The following is a 23205-nucleotide window of genomic DNA, read 5'->3' on the forward strand; positions in this document are numbered from 1 at the left end:
AATCCACAGGCATTGACTGGGACAATGTAAAATGTCACTGCTTACAATTCTTCTACCCTAATTAATACAGTTAGTTAATGAGTTGTGTTTATGTGTTTTGGTGGCCTCTTTCCTCGTTATTAGTCACAATGTTATCTATTCCTACATAATTGGACCACTTCTATCAGTTTTGTTTTAGTATTTCACTAAAAGTGTAAACTATGTTCTGCATGCACAAGCAAACCTACATCATAAGAACATCATAACTAGTAGAACCTTCTGCATATCAACAGCAATAAATGTGTTTCCTAATACTAAGAGTAATTACCATATTTTTCAGAGTATAAGACGCACCGGAGTATAAGACGCACCAAGGTTCTGAAGAGGCAAATTTTAAAAAAGTAGGTAGGTAGATAGAGGGATAGAGAGGGAGAGAAAGAGAGAGAAATATAGTAGGTAGGGGGAGAGAGAGAGTAGGTAGGTAGGTAGGTAGGTAGGTAGGTAGATAAAGGGAGAGGGAGAGAAAGTAGGTAGGTAGGTAGGTAGGTAGGTAGGTAGGTAGGTAGGTAGGTAGGTGGATAGAGATAGAGAAATAGAGAGAGAAATACAGTAGATAGGTAGGGAGAGAGAGAGGGAGAGGGAGAGGGAGAGGGAGAGGGAGAGAAAGTAGGTAGGTAGGTAGAGGGATAGAGATAGAGAAATAGAGAGAGAAATACAGTAGATAGGTAGGGAGAGAGAGGGGGGAGAGGGAGAGAAAATAGGTAGGTAGGTAGGTAGGTAGAGGGATAGAGATAGAGAAATAGAGAGAGAAATACAGTAGATAGGTGGGGGAGAGAGAGAGAGTAGGTAGATAGGTAGATAAAGGGAGAGAGAGAGAGAGAGAGAGAAAGAGAGAGAGAGAAAGAGACTAGATAGGTAGGTAGGGGGATAGAGAGAGAGAAATAGAGAGAGAGAGAGAAATATAGTAGATAGGTAGGTGTTTCTGCTGGCACAGCACTTGATCAATGTAATTCTCATCAATCAGTTAAAGAGCTTTCCAAAAGGGGGAAAAAGTTTTTGCACTCTGCAAACCTCCCCAAAACAGCCCGTTTTTCATGAAAATGGGCCTGTTTTTTTTTGTTTTTTTTTTAAAAGACATGAATAGCCTTGGGGGGCAGGGGGCCAAAAACCAGCAAAAAAACGGACTCAATTTTTGCTAACATTTTTTGTCAAAAAAAATTATATGCATAGCCTTATGGAGTTTTATAGAGTGCTGCTGGGGGCTGGGGGGACAAAAATGGCCCGTTTTTTGCTTCTTTCTGCCCTCCCCAGCCCCCGGGAGCTCTCTGAAAGCCTCCCTAAGGGTATGCACAGCCATTTTAGTGAAGGGGCAGGGCTTCAGGAGGCAAAAAATGCTGTATTTGGTGTATAAGATGCACCCAGATTTTCAGCCTCTTTTTTGAGAAAAAAAGGTGCGTCTTATACCCCAAAAAATACGGTAAGAACATTTTATCTCTATCAACAAGTGTCCAGTAGATTTTTAAAAGGCAGGCACACCAAATGCTCAAGACTGATTTGATTTGACAGTTGAATATTACAATAGCACAAAACAGTCAGAAAGTCAGATTGCATATACAAGAATGTCCATTTATTTAATAATAAACTCGCCTGATTTAATTTTGAGTACCTGTTAGAAATCTTCATAATTGCTGCAGCTCTTGCATGCTTAGAAAATATCCATTGAACATCATAGGAATCACTTTCTAGTAAACCTGCACAGCCTCATTGAAAAACTTCCAAAATCTCTCTAGGGCTAACCAAAATGGCACAAAATACTTTTTTATATTTCAGGTTTTCCAGAAATCTCCCATGGAGGTATACAAATTTACTGCTAGAGGTACTAATAATGTGTACTAAGTTATTTATATGGATGGAGAAAAATATTAATCTTTGAGTTCAAGCCACTACTTAGTCAATTTTCTTTTGCAAATGTAGAGTGTATATTTTCTGTTCACTATTCATATGACCTCTGTCTCTACCTAATTGGCTTTGCTGCTTGTCCCTATAATTTTCATTGATCATCTCAATCCACTTGCCTTCCTTGTTATGCCAGTTGTGTAAGAGGATCAAATAGATTTTCTATGTATGTCTGGCTGAACATGCTAGGAAATTTTTTCTGCTTCTTAATTACTTCACCACTCTACATATCCTGTATGCAGTCACCAGCAAATAAAATTCATCATTTTTTTAACCACCCCAGAATCCCTTGCAGGTGGACTCTGGAGAACTGAATGGAGCGGAGTGTTTACTGGCCGTATGCCCTTCCTGTTGCCAATGTGGAGCTTTTTTTCAGCAGATATATTCTCAGTCTACCCAGAGAAAGAAATATCTGCCTCTACCTAGGATCAAACTCACAGCCTTCTGATTATGAGGCAAGAGCTCCACCTCTAGGCCACTGCATCAAGCCACCAACAAATGAATTACCTCATCTTAATAGCATAATAGCATATCCTGTTGGCTAATAATATTAGTTATGCATTGTATAATGTGATATTCTTGCAATGATTTAAACCTGCCATCTAGAATGCTTACTTGGAAGAGTATTTGGTGAATTCAATAAGAGTTCCTTGAAAGGATACAGCAATAAAATTTATAAACTGGTATCAGCGTATTTCCATAGCAATAGCTATGAACAAATGGTGAACATATCTAAATCAAACTATGGCCCATTTGTAGATTGAAAATTTGAAGGATGACTACACATCAATTATACATAAGGTGTTTTTAAAATATGGCTTTCCAGAAGGCTTAGCACCGCTTCAATTAGGCCTACCAATTAAGATGTTTCTGACTCATATAGTACCCAAATCGTGAAAAAATCTATAACTTAAAAGTACATCCTGGTAATTGATGTGACATGTCATAGTCACAGGTGATTACAACTGATGTAATCATCAATTACACAGATACAATGTAGCAATTTGAATGAGAAGAAACCTTGGTTTGCAAAAGTTGTAGTAAAGGTATAATATCTAAAATTAGTTCTACGTCTGGCAAGTTTGCTTTGTTTTGTTTAATTGTTGAGAAGTGAAGTACAGGTAGTTGCCGCTTACCAACTTTGTTCAATGACTGTTCAAATTTAGGAGCACACTGAATAAACAGACTTACAACCAGTCCTCAGAATCGTAGCCATTAAAGCATCCCCAGAGTGATAGATAGCAACTCAAGAGCTTGGCAGCTGGTACACTGGTTACAACATCTCATAGTCACATGCTCACTTTTTGTGAACTTCGCAGCCAGCTTCCAACAAGCAAAGTTGATGAGGAAGCAAACAGAAAGTCACAAGTCAGAGTTCTGTAGCGTCTTCTTAATGACCTGAGGTGATTCATTTACCAATCATAAATTGAACTTACAAACTGCTGTTGTAAGTCAGGTGTAGTCACATGAATATTCACTTTACAACCTTATCATGTAGTGACAAGGTTGTAAAGTGAATGTTGTAAAGAATGTTCTTTCTGCACCAACTCAGAAAGCTCAAACTGCCCAAGGAGCTGCTGATTCTGTTCTACAGAAGAATTATTGAGTCTGTCATCTGCACCTCTATAACTGTCTGGTTTGGCTCTGCAACCAAACAAGGCAGACACAGATTCCAAGGGATAATTAGAACTGCAGAAAAAACAATTGCTACCAGCCTGCCTTCCATTCAGGATTTGTATGCTGCACGAGTCAAAAAGAGGGCTGTGAAAATATCTACAGACCCCTCACATCCCAGTGGTTAGAATGCAGTATTGCAGGCTAATTATGCTCTTTGGCAGCAGTTCAATTCTTACTGGCTCAAGGTTGACTTAGCTTTCCATCCTTCTAAGGTGGGTAAAATGGGGACCCAGATTGTTGGGAGCAATAGGCTGATTCTGTAAACCAATTAGAGAGTGCTGTATAGTACTATGAAGCAGTATATAAGTCTAAGTGCTATTGCTATATCAATCAAGAAAAATCCATTGCCTTTTCTTATCCATATCAATAAGCCATAATTTTGGAGAGGTATTTATTTATCTACTTATTTATTTATTTAAACATTGACCACAATTTATTATGATATTATGCTATGCACAATTGTTTCCTATAGGAATACTTTAAAGTATACTTTACTTATTTTTTTAAAAAAAAGAACAAATTGCTTTATGCATTTTTCTAGCAGTATTACCCTCAGTCATATTCTGCATTTAGAAAAAACTTCTTGAATTTCCCTTGTTTCTTCCATCTGAGGGCATTTAGATGAGTGGTGGGATTCAATTTTTTTTACTGTGGGCGTGGCTTGGTAGGCATGGCAGTGGAAGAATACTGTAAAATCTCCATTCTCTCCCCACTCCAGGGGAAGGTTACTGCAAAATCCCCATTTCCATTGATCAGCTGGGACTCAGGAGGCAGAGAATAGATGGGGGTGGCACCAGTCAGAGATGGTATTTACCGGTTCTCCAAACTACTCAAAATTTCCGCTATAGGTTCTCCAGAACTGGTCAGAACCTGCTGAATACCACCACTGATTTAGATAGAAAGATCCATTGAATGATTGAATGATAATGAATGAATTGAATGATGAATCTATTGATAGGCATTCAGTGGGATTTCTCCTGATTTCTAAAAAAAAATATAGCAAGATGCTCCACCAAAAGGAATGACCTTCATGAGTATATTAAATGCAATTTACATAATTGTCTTACAAGTGACTCTCATCAGTGAACCTTAGTGCTCAATGGCTATATCTCTTTTTCACTACAAGCTATGCTTGAAAGAGGATGCAGCCAAGGAGCTCTCAGCATCTTCATTTTAGCCAAACTATATTCAAGCATGTCATTTCTCATTTCTTGTCTATAGTTATTGAACTGAAACCAGATAACAAACATTGTTGCTGTTAATCAATGTCTATTTAACTCATTTTAATGACATTGGGAGTGTGTTTGATGGTTATTTCCTGGGTTTGTTAGTAAAATATACCAACTTTGAACTAATTCCCGCTAGTGACTTTAACAGGGCATTGAATCCAATGAAGAACCCTTTACTTCCTCTGTTTTATTTTAATTATCTATTGGTCACTTTTATTTCCAACCTGCTTTCTTGAAAGATAAGGAAAATAATTACAGAGGATAGAGATTAGCTAATTAGAATTGGGTTTGTTTGTTTTTAAATTCTAATTGGATCAGTTAAAGGCGACTCCTAAGACAAAATCCGCTAGAGTGGAAATGGGTAGAAGTGCTATTCATTATATGTAAATATCAAACATTACCCAATAGAATAGTTGGTTTTAAAATTGATTTTATTATGATAGGGATCATTTCTCTCTTAACCTGAAATTATATTATAAGGCTTCAGGTTTTAAGGCCAGAGCACAGTTGTGCATATGAAACTATCTCGGTCAGGAATACCCAATAGCCACTTTCCATTTTTTTTTAGCTTCCTTGTAGTCTCTCAACGCCTTGAAGCTAAGGTTATTAGAATAACAATAGGATTGGATTGAATCTTTAAAAAGCATTGAAAGACACTGCTGAAAAAAGGAAAACCAAAAAAAAGAACAAATTGTTAATTAGAAGAAGCAACAAAGATCAATAGTCCACACATTTTCTTTTGGTTTTTTGCAATTTTTGAACTACTATTCAGCCAAAAATGCCTCTAGGGTAGCGTGCTGATTTCAACTGAGACATGGATAGAGCCTATTCAGAACTAAAGTATTTGGGTGGTGATTATAAAATATTTATTTGGTTGGTCTCCTCTATTTGTTTCTGAGATATGTGCCCTCATAGCAGAGCTAAATAATACAACAATTGTATTACTTATTGTGTGTGAGGCAAGGGGGAGGGGGAGGGAATTTGACCTTGACAGAACTATTAAAAAGCAAATTGTGACTGGTGGGCTGTCATACAATACATACCCTGTATTACCACACTGACCTTTCCTTTCAGATTCATGGCTAGTATCAATCTCTAACTTTAAAAAAGGTAGTAAATTGGCCTGACCAATTTATGTCCAAAAAGCCTCCTGAGCATTATTAGAAAATTAAAATCCAGGCATCTATGTAAGAAAGTTGTTGACTGGCTGACTCAATATAATAAATTTGACAACTTTAGGTCTGGACAGGAGCTCAGTAAATGCATCGTTTGGTGAAGAAATACTTAGATTACCTTCAAAGCTACCTCTCTGCTGTCTTTATTTATCTGAAGCAGGCAGACACAGAGGAGACATTATGAGGAAAAGTAACAACAAGAAGTCCCCACTTATCACCCAGTACTTTGATTAATCATTATTTATTCATCTAAGGTGCATGGTGCTCGGGGACAAAAGACTAATTTCTCAGTCCCCCCCTCTTTAATTGATTTTATTCATTTTATCCTTCATGGTTGGCAAACAAATCTGTATTTCTCCTTCTGCATCCTAATAATTCAGTTAGTTTTGTCACAGGCTGGCCTAGGGCAGAATCTTCAAATACCAGTCGCATTTTGCAGCAAAGAAAAAAAAAGACTGTTGATTATAAGAAAACTAAAGTGCTTGTGCTTACTAAGAGGTATATTAATAGCAAACCTAATAGGAAGATTAATTATACCATCATTGAACAAGTTAGGCATCAAGTACTTCGGGGTGCCTTTTCCAGCCATCTTCAGCATGGAAGGAACATCACTATTCAGGACTAAAGCTGTTCTGCTTGCTGCAGACAGAGGCCATACTTTTGTACTCGATACAGTGAAATTATTCAAAGCCTTTTGCTCTGTGACATGTACCTCTGTTAGTATAAAGGTTTAAGAGCTTTAGAAGGAATCCAAACTAAATTGTAAAGAGCTATGCTTCACATGCCAGATGTGATAAATGCTCCCTTTCATCTGGAATTTGTTCTTTCTCTTCTGCAGACGCTTGCAGGAGAATCTGCTATTAAAATCGCAGCTCAAACTAATCTTCTCAATGGAATCTCTGATCCATCTTCTTCCTTAAAAGTCTGTGTTTACCTGGAAGAAAAGCATAGGTGTGTCCTTTCAGCCCAATTCTTAATCCAACAATAGTATAAGAAAGCAAGTCAGAGAGAAAAAGGGATGTTCTTTGAAGTATTCTGTAAAAGCGTTTCAATGCAAAAGGTGTTTTACTTTAGTTTTGTTAATAATATCATAGCTGTCTTGCACAGAGGAAGATTCTCGTTTGCGAGCTTTAGCATTTTACAATCTATGATACTGAAATCAACTATAATACTATCTCATTAGAAGATTATTTCTATCCTTATTTGTTGCCTGAGTTAGACTCACATTTTGTCCCACTGGACCAGGACTGTCAAACTCCCAGCCCACAGGCTGGATGCGTCACACACTGGTCATACCCATACCCGGTTTAACGAAGGGGGGAAAAGTCCTGATACGTTACATGATGCCTCCGCGATGCCATTAGTTTGACACCCCTGCACTGGACCAAAGCAAGTGTTCTACTCTATTAGTGCTCCTGAGTAATTTTCTTTTCTTTTCCACTGCTAGTGCATTTGCCTATGGAAATATCAATTGGATTGTCAATTATTGTCCAAAAATGATTACAGGAAGGAGGATTTGGATCTCATTTTGCAACTGTATACTTGGTGGATACTTTTGGTTTTTTGTTAGGTATCATTATGTATGTTACTCTTTTATAACATTTTTATCTTCTTGGTGATTTTCTTGCTTTCTTATGCTCAGTATTTGGGGTTTTGTTTTCTGAGTACATTGATTTTTTTTTTAAAAAAAAACATACCTTGATATATATTAAAAACTAATTTATTTTGCTTTCCTAAAATGGGGTTACTTTTTTTGTGCAAAATGGTGTCTACAAGTTATACTCTTGGAAAATTTCCCATTTGCATGGGAATTTCCTTGTGGTAAATAGGCCATATTATCTTGTAAAAGCTCTCCTAAGTTTTAATATTTATCGGATTCATCTTTCTAAAGTGAGCAGGAAGTAATTGTCCATACAGTTCTTATGATCAGATTAGGTTGAAGGAACTCATTTACTGGAAGCCCAAGAGTGACTGATGACAATCATTACAATTAATCTTCTGTTTATTTGTTGTTTTGTTTACACATATAGATTATGGTTTCATTCTGGTTGAATTTTTCAACCTGTGTCACCTGTGGTATGTGTAATTATAGTGGCTATATACAGATGGTCTTTGACGTAAGACCACAATTGAGCCCAAAATTGATGTTGCTAAGTGAGACATTTTTAATTGTTCCCCATTTTACGACCATTCTTGCCACAGTTAAGCGAATCACCGCAGCTGTTAAGGTAGTAGAACAATTGTTAAGTGAATCTGGCTTCCCCATTGACTTTGCTTGTCAGAAGGGCGTAAAAGGTGGTCTCATGACCTTGGGAAACAGCATCCTTCATAAATATGAATCAGTTACTCAGTGTCTGAATTTTGATCACATGACCATGGGGATGCTGCAATGCTTGCAAGTGTGAGAAATGTTCCTATGTCACTTTCTTCAGTGAAGTTGTTACTTCGAATAGTCCCTAAATGAACAGTTGTACTTCGAGAGCAACCTGTACTATAAATTTGTTTAAAAATAAATAATATTGCTTCATTATGGATTATTTCTTTATTTAGGCTTTTCTGGCAGCTCTTATTTCTTGAAGCAACCATATCTTTCCTCTTGCCTCTACCATCTATATTTTGGTGGTGGGGAGGGAATAACACCGAGCGTAAAAGGGTATGTTTAATGTAGATGTAGACAAATATAGTGAGTTATGTAAATTTCACTTTCTGAGATTGACTGGCACCTGAAACGCAGAGTTTTGATCCTTTGGTGCTTACTGAGAAATAGCCACGCTGCGACTATGCTATCATACATTTGGAAGCAAACTGAAGTGGATGCCAGGATTAGCAATAAAATGCATGGTAATGCATGAAGAAATATGCAGCCTCCCTTGATAATCTATTTTACTGAAAATTTCACTATTTAGCATCCACACAGCAGAAATAACTCCTTGAATTTATTACCCTCTTAAAAAGCTAAAGGCGGGATAAGCATCTCCCATTTGGCTATGTGCCTTTATGTTGACCCCAGCGTTATAGAGGAAAGGACTGGCAATGTTTTCTGCTTAGATTGGTTAAAAAAAAAATCGCACACCATTTACATTGTGTTTATTATATTCTGCACTAAAAATTAGTAAAATGATCTAATTTCTGACTTTAAAATATTGAATAATTACAGTAGGTCAACACAGCACACATATCCATAGAAAATCCAGCCTAATAGCCATATTAGTTTTTGAAATGACAATTCAGAATATCCTAAACAACCAAAAATTCTCCTTTTCAAGGTCAGTGCTTTTGGTTAAATATCAAAGAAATTTCCCTGATACTAAAGGTAATGTTTGATTCAATTATAAACTAAATGGAAAAAGGAATAGCTAATTCTTTACAGTATGCTTCTTTCAGGATTAGAACAGTAAATTTAGCCTAGGAATAATGAAGTTAATGGAATAGAAATGAGCTATTCCAACCAATATATTCCAAATAAAAACTGACTGTTACATTTTTGGGCAATTGAAGTTCCTGAGCCTTTTTCAAATGATGTCCTAATTCGAACATATTGCAATAATGAAGCCTTCTTCTAAACCAGATGCCTGTCATTGTCAGGAAAAGAAAAATAGTCCACTGTATACTAACAGTGGGCTCCACAGTTTCACAGGATTGTAAAATCAAAATTTAAAAATTGATGTATATGGAGAACAATCCAAATATAAGGCATTTAATTGTAGAGTGTAGATGGAAAGTGTCTTCCCATCCATCTTTCACAAAAAGAAATACCCTGCCAATGAGAAATATGGGACCACCAATGCAGTGACGTGCGGTGAGGTTTATGGCTGACACAGGCACTGACACAGTGGTGGGTTTCAAAAATTTTTAGACTTGTAAACTTCAACTCCCAGAATTCCACAGCCAGGCATGCTCAGTTCCAATTTAAAGTGACAACATTTGTTTTTCTCCTTTGCGAAAGAAGTTTCCGTTTTTCATTTTCTTTTTCTTCTCCCTTCCCCTTCTTCCTCCCTCTTTCCCTTCCTCCCCCTCTCTCAAACACACACACACACACACACACACACACACACACAGAGAAGTTGGATTGGACTCTCTCTCCTACCCCCTTTCCTCTCTCACTCACTCTCAAACACACACACACACACACACACACACACACGAAAGTTGGATTGGATATCTTTTCCAGTGGCTTAAAAGGAGCTCCTCTGCCATCCCCCTCATTCCCCTGCTGCCTTTCGCAAACACCTCCACCATTGCAAATACAGCCTGCTGTCTGGGTGGGAAATGCCTGGAATGAAATAAAGCCCACCCACTCACAATCCTGCTGGCAGGCTGGGGTGAGAGGAGAGGCAGAGAAGCCAGAAGGGAGCCAATCTGAGCCTTCCAAAAGAAAGAGGCTGGGGGAAAGTGTGTATGCTACAGCATGGCTCTTTGCCTGGCTTCCTGCCTCCTCCTGTGGTCTCCTCAGTGTTCACTTCTGCTCTTCCTCCCCAAGTGTAGTTTGATAGCAGGCGGAGACACATTGCCTTTTCAAACTTGTAATCAGTGAAGCTGGGCTTCACATAAATTTTCTTTATATAGTTTTATTCAGCTGTATGTGTGAGAAAGAGAAATAGATGGGGGTCTGGGGAGGAAGTCATTACACTTGGGGAGGGGGAGCACCAGCGAGGAGACCACAGGAGGAGGCAGGAAGCCAGGCAAAGAACCATGCTGTAGCACATACACTTTCCCCCAGCCCAAGAAGGATCCACTATGTAAAAATCCAGCCCAGCTAGACTGATTATAGGTTTGAAAAGGCAACGTGGCTCTGCCTGCAATCAAACTACACTTGGGGAGGGAGAGCACAAGCGAGCTAGGGTCCTTCCTTCCAGCCTTTGCCCAAAGCCCCGCATAGCAACAGGAGGATAAAATTTGAATTCCTCTCCCTCCGACCCACACGTACCTTTTTCAGTTGCTTCAGAGAGGACTTCATCTCTGCTCTTGCCTCGGGTCCTCTGAAGAAGCCCCGCCCAAACGAGCGCCCTCTACTATGAGGCAGGAGAACTGCGTGCCTCACCTAGTCTGAATTTTTAGGCATTTTATGATCGCTCATCACAAGAAACACGTTCCACACAGCTATCATAAAACGCCTAAAAGGTCAGACTAGGTGAGGCACACAGTTCTCCTGCCACATAGTAGAAGGCACTTTTTAGAGGCTTTTTTTAACAGTTAAGCTGAGTCATCCACTGTGAGGCAGCAACTAGCTCAGCTTTTTCCTTTTAATTTTTTTTTTCTCTTCATGATGAGAGCGGTGAGGCTGTGCCTCACTTGCCTCACCTGACTGCACGTCACTGCACCAATGCATATTCCAATAGATATTCTTGCTGTTAGATGTTTTAATGCTCTCATCTCTACCTTATAGTATAATACACCTTATTGATCTAAATTATAAGCAAAGAGGCAGTAGAGCTATGAATTCTGAAGATTCAAGCAGAAACCTAGGTTTATTGTTCAATTAGGTTTGGAGGACAATAGCTAGATAATCATAATTAATACTTCTTTTTAATCTGCAAACCCACAACACCAGCCAATGTGGTGCATTGGGGACAGGGCGATCCAGATTCTATGTTCTCTTAAGTACACAAATCAGCTATATCACTTTAGGTCAATTTCTCCCAGGCCAAACCGAGAAGTCAGAAAACATCTATCTATCAATTCACATTGGCTAATAAAGAAGAATTTATGTAGCTCAGGGTTGAAATGAAGGGTCCTTGGGGCTCTCTGAGCTTGTTTGTTTTCTTACAGATGTTTCATTACCCAAACTACAGTTCATCATCAATGAGCACTGATATTATGTGGGTAACAGTGCTCACTGATGATGTGATATAGTTTGGGTAATGAAACATTTACAAGAAAACAACCAAGCTCAGGGTGTCAGGGTTCCAAATAAAACACCCAACAAAAGAAGACTCCAAGGCTAGAATTTCCTCAAAGGTCCATTTTTTTTAGAGATGTCATATTGGCACATCTGGGAAAACACAAATCTGAAAGCTTCCAGGTTTTCCTCACCCAACAGAAAGTCCAAGACCCTTCCCCTGCACCCACATGCCCATCACATGGTCCAATCAATGCATCGTCCCAACTGGAGGTGTCTCCCAGTCACGCCATTGCAGATGCAGGCCGAATGTCCTTGACTCTCTGAGAAAGGAATGTTATTATGGCTAGATATCCCTGCGACCCCATGCAATCCCCCCTCCCAGTTTCCCACAGCACTAAAATTTGGCAGCCCTGAAGAATTCAAGAAAAAGATGACCTCCAGGGCTGACACAGGGAGTACCAAGGACCCTTCAACCCACATTGGATCAGTATGGTAAATTGTGGTCTACAACCTTCAATGAAGAGGTTTTTATTTTGCAGTGGATTCATTTGGGCCAGTCATGATAACAATATGTGTATGTTTGTCCCATCTCTCTTTGGAGTAGTTTATTCCATTTATACTCCTATATAAGTTTTTAATGTGGAATATTAATTTGTTATTGTGGTTTCTGATCTATTACAATGCTGTAAATGTGAAGAAATCAACTTTCATCAAAGGAAAAAGTAATCAATTTATTTAAGTATGATTTTGAATGTTACTTTCAAACACTGACCTTCATAAAGACCTCAGACATGAAGAAACGGTTAGTATAGATCTGCTGTAAATTAACAGTTCTGAGTCTCATATTTTTGTTGTACTTTCAATGAAAATACATCATTCATTTTAATATTCTCCTTTCTGACCAAGATACCAAAAACCTAAATTACATAAAATGATAAATATATTAAAATTAAATGACTCAGATATGAAACCCCATGATTGTGAGATATTTCTCAAATAATTTTCCGTTGAAGGAATTTGATCACTGCTGTTGAAAATAATTCAAGAATATGTACTGTGCTCTCTTTCTGCTCTACCCTTTATCCAATATTTGGGGGTGCATTAGTACCCAGGAGCTGCATTTGATACATTTAATTGTTTGGCTAGAATATATTGCTTGGAGGAAACCTCTTGCTTTCTTTGAGGTGGGATAGATTATTGAGGTCAATTTGCCAGCCTTCTGGGGGGGGAAATCCAATGTTTTTAAAACGATATCTTCCAACTCAGCACAGCGGCACAGTCCTGTTTTTCCCTTATCTCCTATATTATTCAGGTGATGCAGTGACAGGTAATCATTGTACTACAGCTTAACAGAATCTAAATTATATTTTGGGAAAGGTTAGTTAGGTTCAGTTCTTCTGAAATAGCCCACACAAAAGGGTCATAATGGAGATCAGCAAACTGATTTAATACTCTTTCTGTACAGGATTCCACACTTAATTTCTCACACTAAATACTGAAATACCACATCTGCCCCAAATGGAAATGTGTGTGATAAGAAGAAGAATATCAAGCTTAGGATGCTTGGATCAGAACTGCTGCATGTGATGAAATGTACCACTTTAGTAAGAAAAATCAAGGCACTGAAAACAAAGGCAATGAAAACTCATAAGCTTCGTGACTCTAGTGTCATACAACATTAAGCATAACATCTGGGGTTGAATCAGCCAGGTCTGCCAAGAAGCAATCATTATTGATTGAATGAATGAATATATAGGGTTGGTTGATTCTGTGGCCCTGCACTACACCCAAGGAACTGTAGTGCTTCTGGCCCTATTAGTGCAACTTCAGTGACGTAACTGGGGTCCAGAGTCAATAGAAGAGGGAATCCAGGCTGACTCCCTAGCTGAAGATATGGCTTCACCAACTGCAAGGCAAAGTATTAGCCATTGAGGTTGTGACAGTGCTTGCAACAGTCATGTGTGACCAGTACAGAGAGACAAAGTTGGCTGTCCTTGGACACTTCAAATGATAATGTTGAGTTTCTACCTCTTTGATCAATTCTGGCCTATCTTTCTCTGTTCTGCTGTGAATTATGATTGGGATTGATTATTGCCCAGTTAGCAAATATCCCTGCATTAGTAATATCATTTCATAAATATAGACCTGTTCTGTCCCCCCTTCTCCGCTCATTAACAGACGACAGGCAGAAAAACGTAAAAGGAACTCACTTTATCAGTTCTTAGCTCAGACTGGCTGCGAGCCCAAAAAATAAACATAAATAAAGTCTCTGACGAGATAACAGAATACCAAACAAAAACTCTTACAAAGCAATGCACTTCTCCAATCCAGGTTACAGAAAGCAAATCACTTCTCCAAGTGTCTTTCAAATAAACCACGACCGATGATCAATGAATGTTGAACGAACGAATGAACATTGACTCCTGCAACCAGGGCGTGGCACTATCCATTCTTTTATCACCAGAACCCCACTAACGAGCCCCAGCTGGATCGTTAATCTTGCATCCCGAAAAGACTCACAGGAAACTTCTGCTGAGTCACAACATAGACCATTACTATTTCATTGTGTTTGTCAAATGGCTGTGATTTGCAGAATCAAATAGTGCTCCAAAGAAATTGAAGATAAAGGAATACAGTAGCAGCTAACAGGAAAAACATGGGAAAAAAGATGGGGAATATTTAGGGATTTTTAGAAAATGTTTTAACCTATTCAAAGTGCTAATTCAGCTGAGACCCTGAAATCAATAAATAGTGAATATTTTCTCCAGCCCTTGCAGCAACGCACCAGTAAATATTAATTATTCTTAATACTTTTGATTTTAAGTAGAAGTAAACATTTTAAAATATTTCATGGAAAATATAATTGTCAGTATCTCTTTGATACTTCTCTTAGGAACATTTATTATGATAAAGTTGTTTTTTCTTATAGGTCACTTCTTTTGAATGAATTGTCTTTTTTAAAAAACAGCTCTGTTTTCTGTGTTATTATACAACTAATTGTTGCAGTGATGGCAGTTGCAGTGAAAGATGCATTACATGTAAATGAATGTAATAGTTAATAGGAGACTATTAAAACACTATATAATTATGAGTAATAGACAATACAGAATCTGTATTACAATGCAGTCAAGGAAAATTTCAGAATTAACTTGCAGCGCATGAGTTTGATAACACCATGCACATTTTAATAAAAAATAGTTATCCCGTTCATTCCAAAAGCCAATGTTAGTTTAGTTTGATTTTTATTTATATTAAGCAGCTAGAGAGTGGAGAACTGAATTTGAAAAGCCTGAACTTTTCTCCAGTGGAAGATCCTTGAAAATTGTTCTTATTAGGAAAAGACAGAGAAACTCTTCTCCATTAAATTTTTTTGGCACTGCTGAGTTGGAGAATGAATCATGTCCAAAGCTTTCCTCATTTGCCCTTGTTCTCTTCCCATGCCTTTTATAAATAGAATATGGAAAAATCTAGTTCAAGATGTCTTCTGATTTTCAGTTTCAAAAGAAGTTGATAGGATGGTAATCAAAAGTGAAAAATGTGAATATCAGAAATTGGTCTTGATTGATTCTAACCATTGGACAGTCTAGCCAAACTTCATGGTTTATGGCCAGTCCTCCAGCATTATCTCACTAAACAAGGGCTGTCAAACTCGCAGCCCATGGGCCGGATGACTTACGTGCTAGCCACACCCACGCTCATTTTAGCGCAAGGGGAGAAAGTAGTGATATGTCACGTGATGATACCCTGATGATGTAAATTTGGCATCCCTACACTAATTAATGTAAAATATAGATTTATGTTAGAACCCAACCAAAGTCAATAAAGAACAACAGTTATTTTAAAAATAGTTGAAAGCTTTAAAAGTTTACTGGCTAGTGAGATGTGTGAATGTTTTTTTAAAAAATACATTTGAATTCTATATAGGAAATTTATAGAACTTCATTAGACTTTCTGATGGCTTGTCTAACTGTCTAGTGTCTTCCAGGTTCTCAGATTACTTACTATTTGATACAGATGCTACAATCTTATAAGTAGGGTAGTGTTGTAGGGTTATAATGCTACACATGCATTTTTAACAGACCTACCATATCTGGGCTGTGTAATTCAAAGTGATCACTAGATGGCAATCAATGGTTAGGGTTGTTTACACCTTGTTGCTGACATTTAGTTGTGTGCTTGTTTATTTGCATCTACTTTATAGTAGACCTAGTCTTAAAAGTACTTTTAAATCTGCAGAACCATCTTCTACGCAAATGTGGACGCAATCAAATTGTTTTTTATTATCAGTTGTCAGTTTCCAGCTTATTCTTTTAGAAGTTAATTCCCAGCACATTAATTTAGTGAAGGTACATATAGCTGGCTGTGGCCACCTCTTCAAATCCCCAGATACTAGAAGCTGCATTCATCATTGTCCAAAGAAGAACTTTTAAATAAATGTTAAAAAGTAATGTTGAATCTGTTTTTCTATCTTAAAAAAATACCCTTCTGGCAATTCTATCCTTATCTTGTCAGTTATTCTTGATGGATAAAATGCAAAAGCTTTCTTGAATTGTGTGAAACTAATCAATTCTCCATCACCTCCAGCTGATCCAGATGAATGCTTGAGAATATGTTTTCTAATCAGGAGGGGAATCGTCTTAACAAGAATTTGGCAATTGGCAGTAGTCAGTGGTATTGGCCTGCCTTATAGCTGCCACCAAAGATTTCCTGTTTACTTATTCAAGAATTGTTGTAATTAATGTTTCTATCATTCCTTTGGCGAGGCAGCTCTTACTGAAGACTCCTTGAAATGTCTCTTGCACACAGTGGACCTTAGCAGATTCTAGAAGGATTTACTAAAGCTTGCAAATCCCCAAATTTTAAGACCGCTCTTCACACTCAAATTACACTTTGTTTTGAATTATGCAAAGCACTGCCATTATGAAACTGCACCAACACTCTACTTTAGAAAAAAAGAAAGAAAGAAAAATAGTTTGGACTATTCTTCACTTGACAACTCTATTTAATTCTGTGACACTGCAGGTATCTGCAATCCGATGTGCATGCATGGTGGGAGATGCAGCAGGCCCAATGTTTGTGACTGCCCATTTGGCTGGAAAGGAAAGCATTGTAGTATACGTGAGTCTGAATCCCCTTTGATTCAAATAGGCTATTCGTTGAAGTACACCAGCATGAGCGGTAATCTGTTTTAAAGCTAATTATTGAATGTTTGGCTGTTTTGGGACTTTGAACGGGGTTATGTTTTGGTCATTCAAATTAAGACAACATTTTACACTTCCCAGTATAACCATAAAAGTCCTTCATTTCTGTCCGTCAAAAACTGTCAATCTGTTAGCCAACCTTTAGACTTGGTTATTCCTGTAGGCTTAGGGCCTCCAGGAGATAAGTGAACTGGTGAGGTAACTCTGCTATTTTTAACTTCTCTTTGTCTATTATTCTGTGTTTTAGCTTGGTTTTTACAGTTTTTGATTTAATAACTGTACTTAGTTCTGTTGTATGCCAGCAAGAATTGCTTATTTTGCGATGGTCAATTTATAAATTGGTTTATTAAACAATAAAGACACTGATAAGTCTGAATATGAACATTTCTAAGTTTTGAGAGCTTCTTTTTTGTTTGCTTGCTTTTGTTTTCACCTCAGTCCTTTAAGCTTTGGGCAGCTGGTTTCATAATGAATTTTTGATGATCTCTCAGCCAGGGAAGGAAGACATCATATGTAAATGATGGTTTAAAAAAAATCTTAAGCAACTTGCCTAAAAGATTGTTTACATGGTAAACAAGGCTACTTTGCAACAACTCTGTCACTCAGCATCCTACGAAGGGCACTGATCTGATTAAAGCACCATTTAATATCCTCATGTTCAGTCTGAAATTAATGGGTTACTCTGTTAATCACTCAATCAATTAAGGATTTCAGACTTAATAGAAAATGAAAATTTAATGACTAGGGAATCTGCCTTTGGAGCAAATCCATGATGAAACTAGAAGTCAGAGTAGCAGAGATTAAGGGGGAACTTGCTAATCATGGACATTTCAGAATGCAAATTGCCTCATGAAGAATGCTCATTAAGCTCTTTTGAGATCAAGCTATTTTGAAAATAATTGTAGGAAGCTAAGACGGCATGTCATTCAGTAAAGTGACTTAAAACTCATGGGCCATCATAAAGATCTTCTTATGTCCTCTCTTCACCTTTATTATTTTTTTACAGCTGTGTGTCTACCCAGCTGCACAAATGGAGGTGAATGCATAGGGCCTAACGTTTGCCAGTGCTCAGAAGGATGGGCAGGTCTCCGATGCCAAATACGTAAGTAGTTTTTGAATACGATTGTCTTTTCTCTTTGCTTTTTGTCTCTGTTCAATTGATGAATTGATGCAGTTTTGCTTTCTTCCATATTATTTAAAAGAGAAGATAAAGTTATATTCATAATGTTTATGGAAAAAAATAGAAATATGGCTAAGTTAAAAAAAACGCATTTTGATATATATAGTATAAACCAGATTTCATAGGTACCACAGTGGTGGGATTAAAAAAATTACTATCTGTTCTCTGGGTGTGGCTTGGTGGGTATGTCAGGGGAAGGATATTGTAAAATCTCCATTCCCTCCCCACTCCAGGGGAAGGTTACTGCAAATCTCCATTTCCTCCTGATCAGCTGGGATTCGGGAGGCAGAGCATAGATGGGGGTGGGCCAGTCCGAGGTGGTATTTAAGCAGAACTGGTCCAAACCTGCTGAATACGACCTCTGGTACCACTGCTAAGATTACGCCATTTTGCATTGCAGCTGTTGAAAATGAGGATCCAAAAGAACAGGGGTTTAAACTCATATTCTGTGGAAAACCTTATTTAATCACTTCTTTTTTTAAAAAATGTAATCCAAACCACATCAAAAGGTGTTTTTTCCTGCATCTAAAGGTGGAACTTTTTATAACTTTTATGGAGTGTTAGAATCGCAGTGTTTATCAAAAAGGCATCAGTTAATTTACAGTTTCTATCCACTATATCTAGTAGTAACTGTAAATTAACTGATGTATTTTTCATAAACCCTGCCTTTCTAACACTCTACTTAAGCTGCACATCCTCCGCAAAAAAATTTTTCTACATACCTCAAATTTTGTACCATTTCTCAAAATCAATTTCCCAAAGGATATGGCTAAAATCTTGATTTGGTTTTCCCTTTTCCTTTTCTCAACCAAAAGCATATGATTCTGGCTTTCTTTTCTTGTTTAGACACATGTTTAAGTGGTGATTTTATAGTTTAATGTTATGCTTGTCTATTCTGAAATAAGCCATATAAAGTACAGTGAGACTTACTGCTATCTCCAATTTTAATTTGAAGAACTTTCTTCAATGTGCCCTGGGTAAACAGTCTTACTATAGAGGTACTCAGAAATAAGCCCTATTAAATTCAACCAGTCTTTCTCCGAAGTCAGTCTTCATAGCTTTAATGGCATGATAGGAATTTTAAGCATAAGCAGGGAAAGGGCATTTCTTTTTTTCCATTTTACTCACATAAGTCAAATCTAGTAAAACATGCTTACAATTTGTTATGTTGGATGGGTAAAATGTAATTTCATTATCACATTATGCAGAAAAGACATAGAGAAGTCATGAGCATCTGTACTGCTGACCAAGATAATTCTTCTGCTGAAAATAAATGACAGAATGCTAATAGGAATCCCAACATTTTTTTCTTTCTGCTGCCACCTTATCTAGGACTGAATTCTCTTAATAATTCCCCTTATTGTTTGATACGATGCATATTGTTGCTGAGAAATCCTGTGAAAGCAGTGTATGGCAACGCATACAAAAAGTTTGATTTGAAATTGTTAAAGCAGGCACATCTTTCTTGCCATTCTTGCATGGCTGCTTCTGGCTGATTCCACTTGTGCTAGGCAAAATGGTTGTGCATACACCCACAGAGATAGCCAGAGGTAACTTCCAAAGAAGCTGCATGAACCTGAAGAAAGGTGCCATTAATTTAACATATCAAAGAGATAGACTTTGCATATCCTCCCATGTGTCCTGAAGCACCTTTTTCAACAGGAGTTTCATAGTCCTGAAATATGCAGTACAGTCCACATCATCTCTCTTATGCTCACTGAATTAAATAGTTTCATGGCTCCAGTAATTAGCACCCAAATTTTCTTATGAAAGTTCACCTTCTGAAAATCACTTTGATTGGAATGAGTTTGTTAAAAAAAAAAAGCTTGCGATGCAATCAGGTGAAAGCAAAAGAAAAGTCATCCTTACTAACAATATGTGCTCCAGTTTTCACCTTCTCTGTCACAGAACACAGAACACATTTTCAGGAAGATTAAGTGTTTTAAGTTGAGCATGATCATTATCACTCTATCTTGAACAATCAGAATAGTCGCTATACAAAATAGCAAAATCACAAACATAAAAATAACAAGGGTAGAAAAGAGAGGAATAACTAATCTAATCAAGGTGAATCATCCAAATATTGGCTAAAAGAGCCAACTGGAGGCCAAAGACCATGAAAAATAGAAGAGAGGCTAGCTTTTTTTAAGTTTTTTAAAATGAAATGACCAAAATCTTCATTTTACTGTTTTTGTTAGTTTGATACAGTATGATTTCTGCAGAAGCTTAAGGCAGCTTCATCTTCTCCATACAAGAAAAATCCTAACTATAAGGTGGCTTGAGCTGACAGAAAGAAATGGTCCAAAATCTTTCAGTGTGTTGGCCCAGGAAAGACATAAAATTGATCTACCCAGTCTTAGGAACACCTGTACACAGGAGTGTCAAGTTTATGGACCTCTAGTTGGTTCACCACAGACAGACAGACAGACAGACAGACAGACAGACAGACAGACAGACAGACAGACAGACAGATAGATGATAGATAGATAGATAGATAGATAGATAGATAGATAGATAGATAGAGATAGATAGATATAGACAGACAGACAGACAGACAGACAGACAGACAGACAGACAGACCGACCGACCACAGATAAATATATTCTGTTTGTTTTACTTCAGGAGTCATAAAATATCCAAAAAAAGATATTTTTCAAAGAAAGGTGATCCAGAAGAAGATATTTTTGTTATGCCATTTACTTAATTTAGGAATCACTGTATGGTATGCAGCTATAGAGAACATTGAATCTACTTTTCTATTTGAAACATCTTATAAAGTTATTAAAATAATGACTAATCAGACATCCTGCTCATTAACCTCAGTGCCTTCACGCTGATTACTATCTACTGCAACATAATGTTATATATGCTAACTCTTTCATTTGCCCCTTAGGAAAATCTTACTTTCATTCACATGTCAAACTAGTAGGCTTATAATTTTCTAAATCTCCTTCCCCTGTTCCACCCCCTTTGGTATACCTCATTCTAGATTTTCTCTTCATTTCTTTGAAGTAAAGTGTTCAACGATGATAGTCATTTACATTAATGTTCTTGCCAGCACAAGGGGAAGTCTTTTTATTGATTCTAATTTCAGCTTGGCTTAATATTATAGCCTTTGCCAAGACTACATAGCAAAGTGTCTGCTTTACTTCAGGGTTTAAGATTACTTGTAAATACATTTCTCAAGAATTCATCAAGATTTCCCCTTGACTATATTATGTGTTTAATTTTAATTTTCTTTTGGAAATTTTAAATTGTCCTCCCAATAATATAGATAGAAGTGCATTCTATTTTATTGCATTTCCCTCTTTTAGCATAACGCTAATCCAATGTCGAATAATCCACCAATATGCATTTTAAAGTACATTTTATTATGTTTTATTGACATATAAATAAAGCTTATTTTAGCCCACTTGTCTGTAGTCAGTGCTTTCCACTTCAAAATGTGACATGACCCTATTTGAAGCACCAAATTGAGCCAAACTCACACCTATTGCTGTCCTAATACACCAACACGTCCAGTGGGAAAAAATATCTCTCTGAGTCAGTTATTCCCACGTACAAAAAGAGAGAATGAGCAAAGAAAAAAAATAGTTCACCTTATTCTCTTCTTCGCCACTCCTCCACTTACTCATGCATAACACAACATATTTTACTCAGTCTTTTCACTTCTCTCTGTGTAAAAACAATCAGACTTAACAACTGATAGTAATTGCATTTCAAAATCATGCTTACAGTTTTTGTAGATTATAATTTAATAATGACCCATCATATAGCTATTCCAGAAATTATCACCAGCCAACTTAAGCAATATGTTTAAACACCATTGTCTGAACATAAGGTGGGATTCCATGAAGATTTTGTGGATGTATATATCACCAAAATGTCAGCTCCTGAGATGCAATTAAAATAGTAATAGGACATACAGATTCTTCTTGGAATAGTGCCTTATAAATTGGCTGCTCTCTTTTTTTTGTGCCAAAACAATGTCAAAAGAGCACACACTGCTAATTAGGGAGAAGGGGGAGCTGGCTTATAATCAGCAATCCCATTGCCTTAACTTTTATGAAGGCAGGAAATAGCTAGGTTCTAGCAGAATACTGCTGAAATTGAAGTAAGGGTCAATCCCATAAATCATATTTACAACCTTAATATAGCAATATATATTTTAGATGCTGAACACACAGCTTGCCAACATTGCTTTCATTAGTAAATAAATTATATATCCAAATGAGCTTGGAAAGGCAAACCGAATTAGCAAAGAAAATGTCATCATCCTGTTTGTTTATTTTAATAGACTGATAATAGTGTAGGCTTTTCAAAGGATTATTTATTACATCACATTACATTATTTTAGGCCAGATACATTAATGGGTCTCCACCATGAGAGAAAAGAGGGCAATTTATTGCTTACCAGAAAAGTCTGGAATCTGACTTTGCTGCAGATTCATTGAAGCAAGGAAAAAAAGAAATAAATTACAAATCAATCAGGCTGGAGGTCTCCTGCATATTTGTTCAGATCTTGTGAAATTTGCTGCATCCAATCAGAAGTAGTGCTAGAGCAGATTACAGAACGTGTATTCCAGGGGTGGGATTCACTTACCTTCCCTACCAATTCACAAATGTGAGTGCACATGCCTCATCTGTGCATGTGCATTGCCTTCTGCACATGTGCAGTGCTTGCACATTACATCGGGGTGGGTGGGAGGAGCCTCCCTCATCCACCGCTACCGGTTTGCCTGGACTGGAGAGAACTGGCTGAATTAGTTTGGTATTAGTTTGTTTGTCTTTAGCCCAAAGTAGAAAAGGAAAGAGCATCCTTCCTGGCTCTTGCTATCCCCTTTGCATTCATTTTTTAATTTTTTCTTCAGCTGCTCAGAACTCACATGCAAATGCAATGGGCATGCTACATTTGGCAAGGCCTTTGAATCAGAGAAACAAAACTGATGAACTTTCATCTCTCTCT

General features: G+C 37.4%; 1 protein-coding gene across 1 annotated transcript in view; it reads left to right on the top strand.

Moving 5' to 3' along the window:
- The window catches only part of VWDE (von Willebrand factor D and EGF domains), a 352344-nt gene that overhangs the window by 324328 nt on the left and 4811 nt on the right, over nucleotides 1-23205 (top strand). Inside the window, exons 28-29 of the mRNA XM_032236897.1 lie at nucleotides 16881-16976; nucleotides 18066-18161. Coding sequence (XP_032092788.1) covers nucleotides 16881-16976; nucleotides 18066-18161 — 192 coding nt within the window. The remainder of the gene's footprint in view (nucleotides 1-16880; nucleotides 16977-18065; nucleotides 18162-23205) is intronic.

This window comes from Thamnophis elegans, chromosome 1 (assembly GCF_009769535.1).
Source record: "Thamnophis elegans isolate rThaEle1 chromosome 1, rThaEle1.pri, whole genome shotgun sequence".
Taxonomy (NCBI): domain Eukaryota; kingdom Metazoa; phylum Chordata; class Lepidosauria; order Squamata; family Colubridae; genus Thamnophis; species Thamnophis elegans.